The following is a 15,855-nucleotide window of genomic DNA, read 5'->3' as shown; positions in this document are numbered from 1 at the left end:
AATAAAAATTGGGGTCCTTCAGGAATTAATTACACTGGCCTTACAGCAAGAATTCGTGGAATTGAGAAACGTAGTGGCACAGACCAGCACCAGCCGCTGCTGCAAACCGGGAAGCTGCAGGAGAAACTAATCATTTTTTTCTCATTGATATGTAGGATATTGTAGTAGCATAATAGCCAGTCAGACATGGGGATGAATGATGGGGTCCAGACATACACTGACTAATGAAACTACACATACTTTGAGATTGAAGTCACTTCTCATTTCATATGTAAAATTCACTTCTGGACTCTGATTTCCTCCTTATCCTGAGTTATCTTCAAAATAATTTTCAGAGTGATTATATGAGAGGCAGATGTACTCTACCTTGATTTATCAAGCTGTGCCAAGAGAGAGCACAGTATTCATTTCTTCCGAGTGGCTGTAATTTCCCAGTTTGGTTGGCCTGACTAAACCTTCTCATAATTAAACTGGTGTTGCCCCGGCCCGATGGATGAAGGCACCCCAAAGGAATGCCATGACAAGATGGAGATTGTCCAGAATTTGCAATCTGATATCGCACATTAGATATTGAAAGCTTCTTACCCTTTGTTCATGTCTGCCATGAAGGTGGAGTGAAAACGTTCTGTAATGTCTGTAATGTGTTTAGAACAAGGGCTCCCAAACAAACCATTCGTCTCTTGGGTTTCACATTTCATAATTAACCATTTCAGTTCAGGACTAAATTCATTCTTCATAGAGCTTGGTAATTTTAGGAGATGCCTGATGATTGATTTATGTGCTAGTTTTCTAGGGATGAGATAAATAGAAAATGAATGAATTAATGAAAATTTAAAAATCTGTAATAATTATGCTTAAAAGAGTCGAACATGCAGGATACTTTGGGGTGTTATTTCAGGGCATGGATGTGATAGCTCTTCTATAATGCGTTAAGAGTAATGTTTAAAAAGCACATATAATAGAGATGTTTATAACAGTTGTATGTGCAAAGTAAAAGGGAGAGAAGAATTTTTGATTGGTTTACATGATAATGTATTTCTCCTTTGGGGTCTTAATGTAAATGATCAACCATTGTTTTTCCTCATCCAGCTTTATAGAACTGGGTTGGAGGCTTTTAGAAAAACAGCTCCATTTGACTTGTACCAGGATTATAAAATTTATAGAAAATTATTCCTTTAGTGGTGCATAGTTCATCCTCTTTCTCTTCCTTGTCACATCCTTGAGTTTGAGACCATCCATCACCCATCACTCTGACATCTTAGGCCCTCATAATCCACATGATACTTATCCTTTTGATTAAAACAACTTAATGGCCTTTTCACGAATAATTAATCTGCTGTCTTTTTACTTTCAGCTCCAGGCTTTTAACTTTAATGTTGAGTTATCCAGCCTGTGTTGCCTTTCAAAGTTTCACTCCCTTTAGCCTCTTCCCTTCCAAGGTTTAATACCTCTTTAGAAACTTCAACGTTTACTCTATACTAAGGTTTTTTAAAGGCTTCCAAATTACTCTCACATCCTTTCTGCTGTGTGAAGTGAATAACTGTGCAAAGATCAGTGGGGTGAAATGAAAATTATTTCAGACTTGTGGTCTGTCATTCTGGAAAACATGGAGGCTTCCACTGTACAGGAAAGTTAATACTCCATTGCTGTTTGAAGATACAATGGCACATTTATTTGTTTGTTTGTTTGTTTATTTATTTATTTTGTAGTTATGCGTTTCTAACTCTGGATGTTTTTCTAACAGTGACAATTTATACCAGATGACCTCCCAGCTTGAATGCATGACCTGGAATCAGATGAACTTGGGAGCCACATTAAAGGGGTAAGTTCTTCTCTGTTCCTTAAACAGGAACTTATACCTATTTGAACCATTTTAAAGGCGCTTATAACTTATGAAAAGAGTACAGTTTTAGAAGAATAGGCAAGGCTCTTTGTATAATCAAGGTGTTTTCTTCCCACCCCCAGTTGGTGGGTTGTGTTTGAGTATTACATTTTTAGGCATATACGTAGGGGGATATTTTTGTCTGGAACGAGGGAGTTGAGAATATTTGGAAAACTTAAGATGGCCTTTACTTTTGAATTTTTTAGAGTTCTTCAAAGTTGTGTCCATTCAACCTCATTGAATGTTTATGTTTTGCTAGTGATATCACAGATGTTAACTATTACTCTATCTTATAAAAAATGCTTTGTGTTTGCAAAGTTCAGGATCTAAATTTATATTTGAGAGATGATGATTTGGACAATCCTGACTCAAAAGTTCTCAGACCTAGTTGCTTTCAGTTTTCTAGCAAGCCTGAGCGGATAGGCAGTTGGATGACACTCATCACGCGCCTGAGATATATCAGGTGATCTTTTAGGTCACCTCATCGAATCTTCCTAACAACAGTATGAGGGCCTAGTATTGTTACCCTGTTTTCCAAAGAAGTAAATCAAGCTCGGGGACTTAAGTAAGTTTCCAAGTTCACGTTGTATGAAGTGGTAGAGCTGAGATTCCAAGCCCAGATCTGATTCCAAAAGCCCAGGTTCTTCCCAGCCTCCCTGTGGGGCCTTTCACCCCGCCCTCAGCTCCACTGGGATTGGGGACTTAGTTCAGCACTCTGGACTAGACAGCCAGCTTCACATCTCTGTGTATTTAGTGGCTTCTCATTGGATTCTGGGTTCTGGGAGGCTTTTAGAGCCGTGCATGCTCCATTCCCCATCCCCCGCCTCTTCTTCTCTTCTAGAGTTGCTGCTGGGAGCTCCAGCTCAGTGAAATGGACAGAAGGGCAGAGCAAGTGAGTGGAAAATGCGATGATGGCAAATGCATAGGCCTTGTTGATGGTGCCTGGGGGCGATGCAGGAGTTAGGATTGACAATGGGTAATCAGGGCAGCTATCCTTGCACTGGGATGGGAAAAATCTCTCTCTCACTTTCTATTTCCTCTTATTTATCAAGAACATGCTGTGGATGAAAATGGAGGTGGTGACATTTCTCATCAACATACTCCTGGAAAACAATTTTTAGAACGATGCAGTAGGAACCCTGCTCATTTCCTCGTGAATGTTTCATAAAATACTAGATTCGTGACATTACATATGTTCCTGTTAGATCAATCAAATCTTTCAGTCATACTTCACTTGCATTTTCTCCACTTACCTTTAAATCTCTAAGGGAGAACTTAATTTTTACCCCAAGTCTATGACCAGACTTTCTGCAAGGAATTTTTCATTCCAAACATCTGTGCCTTCCCCAGTCCTGTAGTCTGCACCCTGGGACATTTCTATAACTATTTCTTTTGATTTCATTTTCTCTGCTTGAACACCAGAACCGGCCTCCCTCTCCTCATCCTTTTGTTGGCTCAGTTGTTTTTTTGGATTACCCTTCAATAACCTGCAGAGTTGTTTTTCATCGACTACTAGATGCTTCTCTCTACCTTCACCCCCAATTTTTCTTTTTTTATTCAAATCCCCATTTCCTTTCTCTGGACCCCAAAATAAGAAACTTCCTGTTGATTTGACATTTTTCTTTCCCTACCTGCATCCAAGGGGCTGCTGACAATTTCAGCATTCCATCCTTCTACCTACTCTCAACCTGTCTTATTTCTTGGCTTCTTGGTCTCACTCTTTCTTTCTGGATCTCCTCCTTTTCTTCACTCAGAATTCAGTAACTCCACGAACTAAATGCCAAGAATAAAAAGAACTTGATTGTGAAGTGTGTATGTTACAGTTTAAAAAATATCTGTATGTTGAGTACATAGTTTGCTTGTTTTTTGCTTAGTTACAAAATTTATAAATAAGGAATCTTTGGCATCTATTTGAATCTGGGTCTTTCCATAGTTGAGATAATTCTGATATCTTTGAAGGTCTTTAGACATGTGATATTAGTCACTTGCTGGTGAGTCAGAAGCTATATTGTAACGATGAAGCACAAAATGTGAATAATTTGTTTTTATCAATTCTGCATAAGAAAAAGAAAACCCTAGAAGAATTTTTTTCATTGGTTTGGTACTTACATTCTGAAAAAGGATTTCTGAAATCCAAATGTATTTCTAGAATACTAACTTCAGAGAGCTGTCTCTCAAGGATCAAATGGCCCCAATAGATAGTCCTCCAGAAGAGCAACTCTTTGGAGAATAAAAAAGGTGTACAGGTATCCAATTGACTAACATCTCTCACACTGGATTTGTCCTTTCCGAACACAGTGTAAATTAACTGATGTCTGCTTGCATTTGTGAACTGAACATTTATCTAAGAATGGATGTTAACATTGTGGGGCCTTGTGTCAACGGCTTTACATATGTTTCCTCTTTTGATCTCATGACAATCCTAGGTTTAAGGTTATGCCCATCTTTCAGGTGAGGAGGCTGGAGAGATTAAGCCACCAAACCAAGTCCACAGAGGGAGTAAATGGCAGAGCCATGTTGGAACCCACCTTTGTCTGACTCCAGATTCTGGGCCCTAGATTAGAATTTCTTGAGCTTTTTTTTTTGTTTTTAAAGCTTTTTACATTGTGACCACAGTAGAAATACCTTTTACTGAGATCCAGTATACACATGTGAGTGTGAGTGCACACACACACCACACAAATTTTCACAAATTAGTACTTACCCTTACACCATGCTGTTCATGCTTATATTTTCATACATACTGATAGTTTCTACTTTATTCCATATCGTTTTTTAAAATGCTGGTGGTGATGTGTAGATTGATTTTAAAACCACTGATGTGTCATGATCCACAGGTTGCCCCTCTTTTTTTTTTAGAAGGAAAAAGCTGGGGCCGGGTGGGACCACTATCCTCTGATGGAGAGACAGGGACCCAGAGCCAATACAGTGTGTTTATTTAATACAGCAAAACCAGGAAGTTTTACTAAAGGTCAAGACAAGGAGATTATGCGCATTCTTGGGTGGGCCCGAGTCTTACTCATTCCTGGTGCTTAGGTTGCCCCTCTTTTAACTCTTAAAGAGAATGACTCCTTAGCTCTTTCCTCCAAGCCCATGAACAGCCCGGACCTGGACTCAACTGAATCTGTTATTCCAGTAGAAAGTTTGGCTTTTCTCCAGGGAGTGGCGGGGAGGGTAATCTGGGTATGGGTCATTATTTTTCTGTGATATCAAATTTACTTTCTTTGGTCATGATATGCAAACACTGATAATATGGAAAATACATTTGAGAAGAGATATTTCATAAAGAAAAATAAAGAGAAATAACCATCTTTTGCTTTAATTCATAACTAGTGTCTTGACACTATTTGAAATGAGTGGTAAGAAAAACCATAGTGACATGGTAGATATACGACAGGAAGACTGGAGGTTTGACTCATGTTTTGGAGAAGAAAGATAGAATTCCCACATGGCTCATAAAAATGAGGCATTATCAATTCTTTATTAAAAGATCATGTACTTCAGGCTAACCCCCACTAAATATTTGTTCATGTCTTCTTTCCTTGAAAATGTTACTTTTATACAAAAAAAGAATAGGCTTGTTTCCTCATGTCCTAACAAGTCCACGAGGAGTCTTTCATTAGACATCAGGGAGCAATGATGTTCTAATGGGCGGGGCTGGGATTTGAGGGAAAGCATGGGGAAGATGAGATGAAAACATGATAGAATGGGGAAAGGAGGATACTCTTGCCACTGATTTACTCTTGTCTCCTCTTCCCTTTACTCATTTTCTAATCTCCCCATGCCCATTGGGATCAGAATTACTTTTATGACCTCAAATAGGAGAATATTGTATTTCAATTTTAAGTCAAAGAGAAGATACTTTATGAAACCACTCTCTTAACTCTGACCCTTTCCCTTACCCATAGACACATGAAATTAGATTTTTAAAGTGGGTCACTCCGAGCAAACATTGCCGGGGACCCTTTCTGAGGATCAGTCCACCTTTATGAATAATTCTGTTTATGGTGCCTTGTGTCATCTGCATCTTGTTCCTGGAAAAGGGACTTTCTGTGTGTTCTTAATAAGGCTGCTGAGTTTTTTAAGGCCGCTCACAAGCCTTGGCTACTTTTAGCCTCTGTTTTGTCTCTCCTGAAGAAAATATCCTGCAAAGCGGAGAAACACATCAACCTTGACTGTGGTCCAAGTTTTTAAAACAAGGAAGAAGTTATTCTCCGGGGACATGGGCAGGGGGAGTGGGAAATCGAACACAATAGAAATGTTAAAGGAGTGCTGAGCAAAATGAATGTCCCGTTTGCTGGCCCAAGAAGCTCCCAGACGGTTGGGAACACGCAGTATTTGATCTGTGGACGCTTGAAAGGAAAACCGAAAGACTCGTGACGAGTGATGTATGGTGCAAACAAAGCTGCGCGGTTTGGTAGGGCCAAGGCTGTCGAATCTGGAGAAAATCCCCGCTAGACGTGGTCTCATCCCCAAGAACCTGTGCCAAGAGAGATAGCTGTCTTCTCTGGCTGGGAGTTCCGATACATAGCCCGGCACCTTCCCTCTCCCGCTCCTGAACATAAGGTACTCATCCAAGAGATTTACTTCTTGAAAATACATAGCCTGCTTTGTAAGTGACTCCTGGAGCTTGAGATGCAAAAGCAAAGGTGGAGAGAAGCAGCTCTGTGAATATCAGCATTCTATTTTTTCCTTTTTTAAAAGAATAATTTATTGATTTTTGAGAGAGAGGAAGGGAAATGAGAGAAATAACAATGCGAGAGAGAGCACATTGTTTGGCTGCCTCTTGCCTGCTCCCTACCGGCGATCGAGTCCACAACCTGGGTACGAGCATTTTATTCCTTGAAAAAGACTTTCTGTGTATTCTTGAACCGGCAAGCTTTCGGTGTAACGCCCAACCGAGCCACACCTGCCTGGGCAATCTCAGCGTTCTTGAGTGTACTCCTTCACCTCCAACCCCAGCAAGAAGTTAAGTTCTCCTTTTGAATAAATGGTTACACTGATGCCTGTATGCAGGCAGTTCTTTGCCTTGCCAGTGGCCTTGGCGAGGGTCTGTTAGCCATAGTATCGAACAGAGCATGGGACTCCTCAGCTTGCAGGATGGAGATGGAGACTGATTTAGAGCTGTGTCCCCGGTTTCTCTCAGAGAGGGCCACTTCAGTTGCTTCTTTTCCTTCACTTCTCACTTCGCTGCTGTTACATTCTCTTCACTCATTGTTCACCTTTCCCACCCTTTTCTCCTTAGGCATATATTCAATTGATGTATTTAATTTTTAATTGTGTATGAAATATGTGTAGATTTTAGAACAGTTAGAAAATATAAATATAAAGGGGAAGAAATTAACACTCCCTCCAGTAACCCAGTGAAACTACTATTAATATTGTGTTGCATATGCCTTTAACCTTTTTCTATGCATACATACACATTTGTCATTTTCTTTTTTATAACAAATGATGATCTGCTTCGATCTAATTCAGCAAATGCATAATCTACAGGCCATTGCAACGTTCTGTGTTTCAACCTTCACTGACTTTTTGAAACTGTTGTCAACGTCTTAAAAAAATACTTCACTTAAAAAATATTTTGGGCTTTATAGACTTACCATCTCCACACTAACTGTTTTATTTTATTAAATATATTTTATTGATTTTATACAGAGAGGAAGGGAGAGAGATAGAGAGTTAGAAACATTGATGAGAGAGAAATATCGATTAGCTGTCTCCTGCACACTCCCTACTGGGTATGTGCCCGCAACCAAGGTACATACCCTTGACCAGAATCGAACCTGGGACCCTTCAGTCCACAGGCTGACGCTCTATCCACTGAGCCAAACCGGTTAGGGCCTATTTCATTTTAAAGCAAGGAATTATTTTGTTCTTGTAAAGGTGAAGAAAAGTGACAGGTTGGTTCAGATCAAGAGGAAAAAGGAGCTAAGCAGGAAAGAGAAGATGGTGATGAACTTGGAAATGAGGATCATGGTGGATTCAGTGCAGGAAGATGGGTGGGGTTAACGAGGACTCCAATCTGTTGATAAAGGGGTGTATACGTGTGTGTTGGAGGGGGAGAGGGCATAGCAAATGAGTGGAAGATATCTTACATGAACTAAAGGAGTTTTTGGACCGCTCATGTCTGTGATCTCAACTTGGTCTCTCTGAGACCTTCTACTCACCATTTACCCTTCTCTCTGTTGTCTATCCAAGAAAAAAACCCATCACTTCTAGCTGGAAAAACATTGATATAGAAGCTACACTCACAAAAAATCATCCAAATAATTGCTTCTCTGAAATAAGGCTACTGTATATTTTAGTAGGTTTTTTCCCCTGTTAAAAGCAAACACCTTCATTTATTCTGGCTTTATTTATAACTCTTCATTTCATATGCATAGCCTATGGACAGACAGTAGTGCAGGGAAGGCCTGGGGAGGGGGTGGGAGTGGAGTGGAGGGAGAAAAAGGGGACATCTGTAATACTTTCAACAATAAAGATAAATTAAAAAAACAAATAAAGTCAAAGCCACAGATGTGGTGTTCTTAAGGCTAAGAGGGTGACTTTATCAAAAATGAAAACAACTTTTTCTCTTTCATTATAAAAGTAACTCAGGCTTATTATTTTTAAAAAATTCAGACAGTACCAAAACATTATAAAGGAGAAAAGAATCTGTTATCTTGCCACCCAGAGATAACATTTTAAAACAAATTGGAGTATGTTTTTAACTGTAGAGAATAAAATTCTGGAAACATTTAACAATCTGTTAACTATAGTTGCCTTTGGAAAGATTAGAGCGAAAAAGCCTGATAGAGATGGGTAAAAGAGATCTTAGCAGCAGATAAATTGGACAGCACTTTCATAGAGTTTTGCTGCAAAAGGGAGGAAAGAAGTGGGGTTCTGGCTCAATGGGGATAGAGGGTCATGCTTTATTTTATTTATTTATATTTAAACTTTTTTTTATATGTTTTTACTGATTTCAGAAAGAGGAAAGAAGAGGGAGAGAGAGAGAGATAGAAATATTAATGATGAGAGAGAATAATTGATTGACTGCCTCCTGCATGCCCCCTACTTGGGATCAAGCCCTGACCATGAACTGAACTGTGACCTCCTGGTTCATGGGTCAGCGCTCAACCCGAGCCACACTCTTCTGGCTATTTATATTTAGAAAGAAGTACCCTCATGTTTTTGTTTTGTTTTTTGATGAAAATGATCAAGGAGAGGCAAAAACCCCCAAAACACAATAACACTGATGATGGGAGGGGATAGAATTGCTGGAATAATGTGCTTGAGAGAGAAGAGGCTCTGTGAGCAAGTGCAGGTTCCTAGTTAGCTAGGAACTGGGATAGTTCATCTAGTAACAATATTGATTTACGAAAGAGTTCTTTGCTTCTCGTATTTACTGCACATCTTTTTTTCTGGTTTGTATTTTAACTCTGTTAATGGTTTTTTTTCTGTCAGAAAAGTTTATTTATATAGTAAATATTATCAGTTCATGTATCTTTTGTTATGTTTATTTACACCTTTATTGAGATACAGTTGACATATAACATTAAGTAAGTTTAAGATGTAGTGTGATTATTTGAAACATGCATATATTGCAAAATGATTACAACAGTAGTGGCTTGTAAAATGATTAACACAATAATGGTTAGTTAATACCTCTGTCATTTTATCTAATGCACAGAATGGTGACTGTAGTTAACAATATGTATTACATACCTGAAAGTTGCTAAGAGAATAAATCTTAAATGTTCTTACCACACGCACACAAAAAAGGTAATTGTATTATGTATTTTCTATGGCTGCTTTTGAGCAATAATGGCAGAGTAGAGTTTATGTTTTGTTGTTTTAAGTTTTTGGCTTTTATATCATGGCTAGAAAGATTTTTCCCCATTCCAGTATTTTTAAATAACTTACTTCTTTATTCATTGATATATTTATTTATTTATTTATTTATTTATTTTTATTGAGGTATTATATGTGTACATATCTTACCATTACCCCCCTATTCATATATTTTTAATTTACTTTTTATATTTGAATATTTAATTAATCCTATATTTCATTTATCTTTTCTTTTGCTCAGTCTGGCTCTTGTTGCCAAGTATCAGACTGTTTTTTTCTGCTATAATTTTATAATCTGTTTAAATATCTGATAGCTTCCTAGCATTATACTTCCCCCCCCCCCCCAAACTATTTCTGGCTACTGTGTCTTATTTATTCTAAGATGAACTTTAGATTAATTTTGTTAATTTCAAAGAAAGTATCTGTCAATATTGGCTTATTAATTGTGACAAATGCACTATACTAATGTGAGGTATTATATTAGAAATTTTTCTTTACATCTAAAATCATTCTGAAATAACAAGTTCATTTTAAACGTCTTAATTATAATTTTGAATAGATTGCAGCAGTTTAAAAATTAATTTTGGAGAACATTGACTTTTGAAAAAAATTTTAATTCTTTCTTCAGGAACATGTTATTTCTCAAAATTTTTTCAAGTTTTGTTCTATGTTAGATGTCCCTATTTAGAATTTCCTCCGTTTTTGCCTCTGGCTGCAAAATCTCTTTGAGAGTGTGATTCCTTTAGATGCATTATAGGTTTTTCTTTGTTTCTTCACCTTGAATTACTACATTATGTTACTAACATCAGTTTGGAGGATTTGGGCCTGCAGAAAAGATGATTATGCACACAGCCTTCATACCTACAAGCATCCGTTTCAACTGAGAAGCAGGAGAGATCTCAGTCTTAAGAGCTCTGCTTGATGCTGTTTTTTGTTTTTTTTTTTATTGTTTAAAGTATTACATAAGTAGTACATATATCTTCTTTTTTCCCCCCATTGACCTCCCCCCGGCCTCTCCTACCCCCTGACACATGCCCTCACCGCCCCCCCCCCCAGTGTCTTGTGTCCATTGGTTATGCTTATATGCATGCATACAAGTCCTTTGGTTGATCTCTTACCTCCCCCCCACCCCCCAGATGCCGGGGGTTTTAGCGAGGACATTTTTAAATGTAATTGATGTAATTGAACATGGTTGAGTAAATTTTTCTGATTCAAGAATGTGTGAGCTGGGTGGGAGCCTTTGGGAACCCAGGATGAAACGATCCTGTTCCATCTTTGCTGTGTGAAATGCAGGGTTCATCTATTATGTGGATTTGGGACACCCGTTCTTGGGGTGGAGCTAACAGCTGTCTCTGGCCATAGCGCAAAGCTTTGAGTTAGATAAAATTGGGATTTTGATGAATTAGCACCTCAATGTCAGACCTCGTCATCAGGGGAGATCCAGATGTTTCTTACATGGTCTGATGAGGTGGTCTGTGAGAACATGAGTTCCTATGTGTGTATGTGTTGAAGTAGGAAGGGAAGTCATGCCTAGAAATATCCTTTCCAATAGTAGGGGCCAGTAAACATGTGGATTTTTTTGGCTTGTGTTTTCCCCAAACTGTTGTGAGAAACTAGATTGAAAATATCTCTTAGCTCTTCTCTGAGTGTGAAATAAGAGGAAAAAGGTCAGTTGAAGGAGGTTTATGTACCGTTTCAATGGTGAGGAAATCTTGATGGTTCATAAGGGCTGATTTATAGAAGCATTTTTGACAGGCCATTAACCATTCAGCCGGTGTCCTATTAAATAGTTGCCAATGACTAGGCAGCATGGGAAGTGGAGACATATGAGCTGTGACTATAAAAAACTTTCAGAAGAGAAATAAAAAACAGGTTTTAGTAATAATAGCATGGTTGGAACAAGAGGGCATCTTCCAAAAGGTATTACCTTGAAAGGACCAGTATTCATTTACAGGTATCATGTTTGATGTATTTGCTGAAAATATAAATCCAGTTACCTTTAGACAATTGTTAGATTACATATTAATCAGGACTTTTTCTACTGAAGGTAGCAGAACCCCCCATTGTAACTGGCATAGGTCAAATGAGGAATTTAGCAGCTTAGTGTATTGTGTTTAAAAACTCCATGTCCAGCCCTGGCTGACGTGGTCCAGTGGTTAGAGCGTCAGCCTGGGCACCAAAGGGTCTCAGGTTTGATTCCTGGTCAAGGGTCAGTACCTGGGTTGCAGGTTCATCCCCACGCTAAATGGGGCACGTGGGGAGGCAACTAATCAATGTGTCTCTCTCTAGCCCTCCTTCTCTCTCTCTCCTTTCTACTCTATCTAAAAATCAATGGAGAAATATCCTCCTGTGAGGATTCACACAAAAAAACAAACAAAACAAAGCAAAACAAAAAAACCATGACTGAATTCAGGGGTTCAGACAGTGTCATTAGAATACTTTCATTGTCTCTTGTCTCTGTTTTGTGCTGGCTGCCTTCTCAGGCAGACTGTCTCTATTGAGGCAAAAATAGCTCAAGAAGAAGGCCTCTCTCTGATGGTTCTTCTCCAGCAAAAGACCCAGGGAAAGCTCTGATTGGCCTGGATTAGGTCATGTAACTAGAGAATGCAGTGATCTGATTGGTCAGGCCCTTTGTATGTGCTCATCCCTCGAGTGAGAGGGTGGAATTAGAGAGGCGTGGTTCTCTGAGAGGAAAAGAAGTGTGTTAGCAGAGGAAGGTGGGATGGATGTGGAGTAGTCAAAGCAAGAGATGCTCAATAATTTAAAAAATCAATAATTTAAAAAGTCATGTACATTGGTTGCGGGCACATCCCCGGTGGGGGGTGTGCAGGAGGCAATGATTCTCTCTCATCGATGTTTCTAGCTCTCTATCCCTCTCCCTTCCTCTCTGAATAAAATATATTAAAAAAAAAAAAAAAAAAAAAGAAAGTGGAGTGAGTTCTCTTTTCTCCAGATGTGTGGAGGTGGATGCCATAGAGATGTATGAGACCTGGATAGAAAATAAATGAAGGATGGAGCAGGGGGTGGGGAAGCCTTCTTTCTAAAGCCCATGGGGAAAGTGTTCATCAAAAATTTTAGTATAATAGTTAGCCCAAGCCAGTTTAGTTCAGTGGATAGAGCGTCAGCCTGCATACTGAAGGGTCCCGGGTTCGATTATGAACAAGGGCACATCTTCACTTGCAGGCTCGATCCTCCGTCCTGGTCAGAGTGCGCATGCGGGAGGCAACCAATGGATGTTTCTCTCTGTCTCTCCCCTCCCTTTCTCCCTTCCACTCTATCTAAAAACCAATGGAGAAATACCTTCAGGTGAGGATTAACAAAACAAATCAAAACAAAGTACAACAGTTAGAATAATTACCATCATGCAATTTTAAATTAAAATTGACAAAATATGTTGTTTTTGTTAAAGTAAAAAATGCATTGTTTTCTTGAGCCCTGAACTGAAATGAAACACCTGAGGGAAGGAGAAAGGTAAAAACAATTTTAAAGTCAAAAAGTAGATGATTTTTTTTTCTGTAGACTGCACTTCTGGGGAACTTTTATATCTATGAATTATCAGATGATACGCATTACGTGGTTTCTTTTAACCCAATCAAATGTGAGATGGTTGTTTTATTTTTAGGTTTACATTCTATGCTGGATTAGGGGAAGAAACGTCATCTTTTGCCCTTTTCCTTTATATTCTCAGGAGCAGAATAATCTTTTGGTTTTTAATGTACCATTGATTTGTTATATTCCCACTATAAAAGATTAAATTACACACACAGAATGACTAGATGGCATTGCTGATAATATTTGTGCAGAATTGTGAATTTTATTTGAATATTGTCCTTTGCTTATCACATTCAGGCAAAGAGTAAAATAACATTCATGTTGAGCTAGAGGTGGCTGTGCTAGGTTGCCACCCGTTCTGCATATGTGCAAAAGGATAATCCATTACCTATTCATTTCTCCAATTTGGATGTTATAAATGGATATGAAAGTGAGTTTTAAAATTACCCTGGCTACAGGGAAATTATATTTTCATTCATTAAACTTTAAACTAAGCTTGTGGTGTGGTCAATGAGGCTTCCTAGAGGAAGTTCCCGGTTCTTTGGGCCCTAAATCCTCTAGGACTGGTTAGTTCAAGTACAACAGTCTCTGGCTCATCCTTGTGTATGGTGAGCATTTGTGCAGAGGCTTACTGTTTTGTTTTATTTTATTGGTTGTCCTCTTTCAATTCTCTTTTATACTGTATCTGCTCTTCCCACCCTCTACCCCTCTTGTGTTCTCATCTCTTGATTTGTTGGAGACAGCAGGTCAGTAGGCCAGGAGAATAACGCAGATTCTGGATTTGGCAGATTGCTTCCTCTTAAAGTTTTTTAACTACTTATCTCTTGTGTTTCCTGTATACAGGTAGTTAGATCTAGAGGCTTGATTAGATTTGAGTTCTTTTTTAAAAAGTGTATTTTTATTGATTTCAGAGAGGAAGAGAGAGGGAGAGAGAAATAGAAACATCAGTGATGAGAGAGAATCATTGATCTGCTGCCTCCTGCACACCCCCTACTGGGGACCTAAGCCCACAACCCAGGCATGTGCCCTTGACCAGGATCGAACCGGGGACCCTTTAGTCCACAGGCTGACGCTCTATCCACTGAGCCAAACCTGCTAGGGCTGGGTTCCTTTTTTTGGTAAGAAAAACTGAGAAGTGGTATGTGTTTGGCTTCATCTCGAGGCACAATTTCTTAACATGGTTTTCCATTGCTCATGTCCCTCAAAAGCAGCACATTAGACAGGCTTGCAGCAAAAGGTATTTTCAACACCAAAAGGAATCAGACATTTAAGTGTCTGATATATATGCCTCAGCTCAGTATCAAGAATAGTGTGAGAAGAGGGGTTGATTGGTAAATTCCCTTTGTTTTTTGAGACACAAGAGTTTGAATTTTTCCCAGGTGCTTTCCTTCAATCTGGTAAACTTTGCCAAGGTGAGAAGAAAGAGGTGAAGATGGGGGTTGCCCACCTGGCCGATGACAAGGGGTGAAGAGAGAAATGTGAGGCCAAGGTTTCCCCTTTTGAATATTCATATCAAATGCTAATTTTATTAAAAATGCGCCTTGTCTTTTTTTTTTTTACCTCTTCTGTTGATAAGGGATTTCAGGGCAGCTCTGGTTTTCCTCATCTGTTAAACCTCAATTCCTTTTTATTAATCTTCTTGTGCCTGTGGAATATCAAAATTAATCATTTCTAAAGAAGCTACTCTTCAAACGCTATGTTTTTTTCTGGACCAAACCTCAATGTACAAGTTTTTAGCATGAAGAAGGCTCATAATTTGTGTTATATGAGGAACATTTTTCTCTTTTTGCAGACTTTCTAAGGACAAGTGGTTATGTATTTTAAAGCTGTCTAGGAAAAGCACAGTTTCTCAGGATACATTTTTATGAATTTTAAAGCTGTTTTGGAAAATGTACAGTCCACGCCCACTGCCAGAAAGGAGTCACCAAGAGTATGCTTCTGCTTAGCTTATTTTCCCAGTTAGGTAGAAGATTTTTAAAAATAAAAATTGTGCTCAGTTTTTAAATTTTTATGTATGTATGTATGTGTGTACATATGTATGTATTGCTTTAAGAGAGAAAGAGAGAGGGAAACATCAATTTGTTGTTTCATTTATTTGTGCATTCATTGATTGTTTCTTGTATGTGCCCTGACTGGGATTGAACTCACAACCTTGGTGTATCAGGAAGAGGCTCTAACCAACTGAGCTACCTGGTCAGGGCTATGCTCAGTTTTGACTGCTCTAACACACATAAGTGGACCATTTCCATCAGCGTGCCTCATGCTTTCTTTATACCAGATAAATATTGAGCCTCAGAACAGAAGATGAAGCATATTAAAGAGTAAATATTTTGAACGCCCCCTCCTCATTGCTCCCCCTCTTATTCCATTTCCACTACATTTTAAAAACTTCAACTGGCTGAATTTAATTCACACCCCTGGAGAAAAGAGCTCGGAATCATTCAAATATCATTAGATGTGAACCCAGCATGGGTTACAAAACCAGAATTGTCTCCCTAATTTTTGAAGGAATAAGAGCTGAGCTGACCTGCACTCAAACCCTGTCTCTACCACTTGCCATCTTTCTGACTTTGGGCAAATAACTTAGT

General features: G+C 38.8%; 1 protein-coding gene across 2 annotated transcripts in view; it reads left to right on the top strand.

Annotated features, from left to right (window-relative positions):
* Positions 1–15,855, top strand: part of WT1 (WT1 transcription factor) — a 45,283-nt gene that overhangs the window by 11,315 nt on the left and 18,113 nt on the right. Inside the window, exons 4-5 of one of the 2 annotated variants that reach the window (XM_054725108.1) lie at positions 1,745–1,822; positions 2,724–2,774. In XM_054725108.1, the coding sequence (XP_054581083.1) occupies positions 1,745–1,822; positions 2,724–2,774 (129 nt within the window). The remainder of the gene's footprint in view (positions 1–1,744; positions 1,823–2,723; positions 2,775–15,855) is intronic. The other variant, XM_054725109.1, reaches the window with a different exon arrangement.

The sequence above is a fragment of the Eptesicus fuscus genome, chromosome 13 (genome assembly GCF_027574615.1).
Source record: "Eptesicus fuscus isolate TK198812 chromosome 13, DD_ASM_mEF_20220401, whole genome shotgun sequence".
In the NCBI taxonomy this organism is placed as follows: domain Eukaryota; kingdom Metazoa; phylum Chordata; class Mammalia; order Chiroptera; family Vespertilionidae; genus Eptesicus; species Eptesicus fuscus.
Note: the sequence above shows the minus strand (reverse complement) of the source record. Positions and strands in the feature narration are given on the sequence as shown.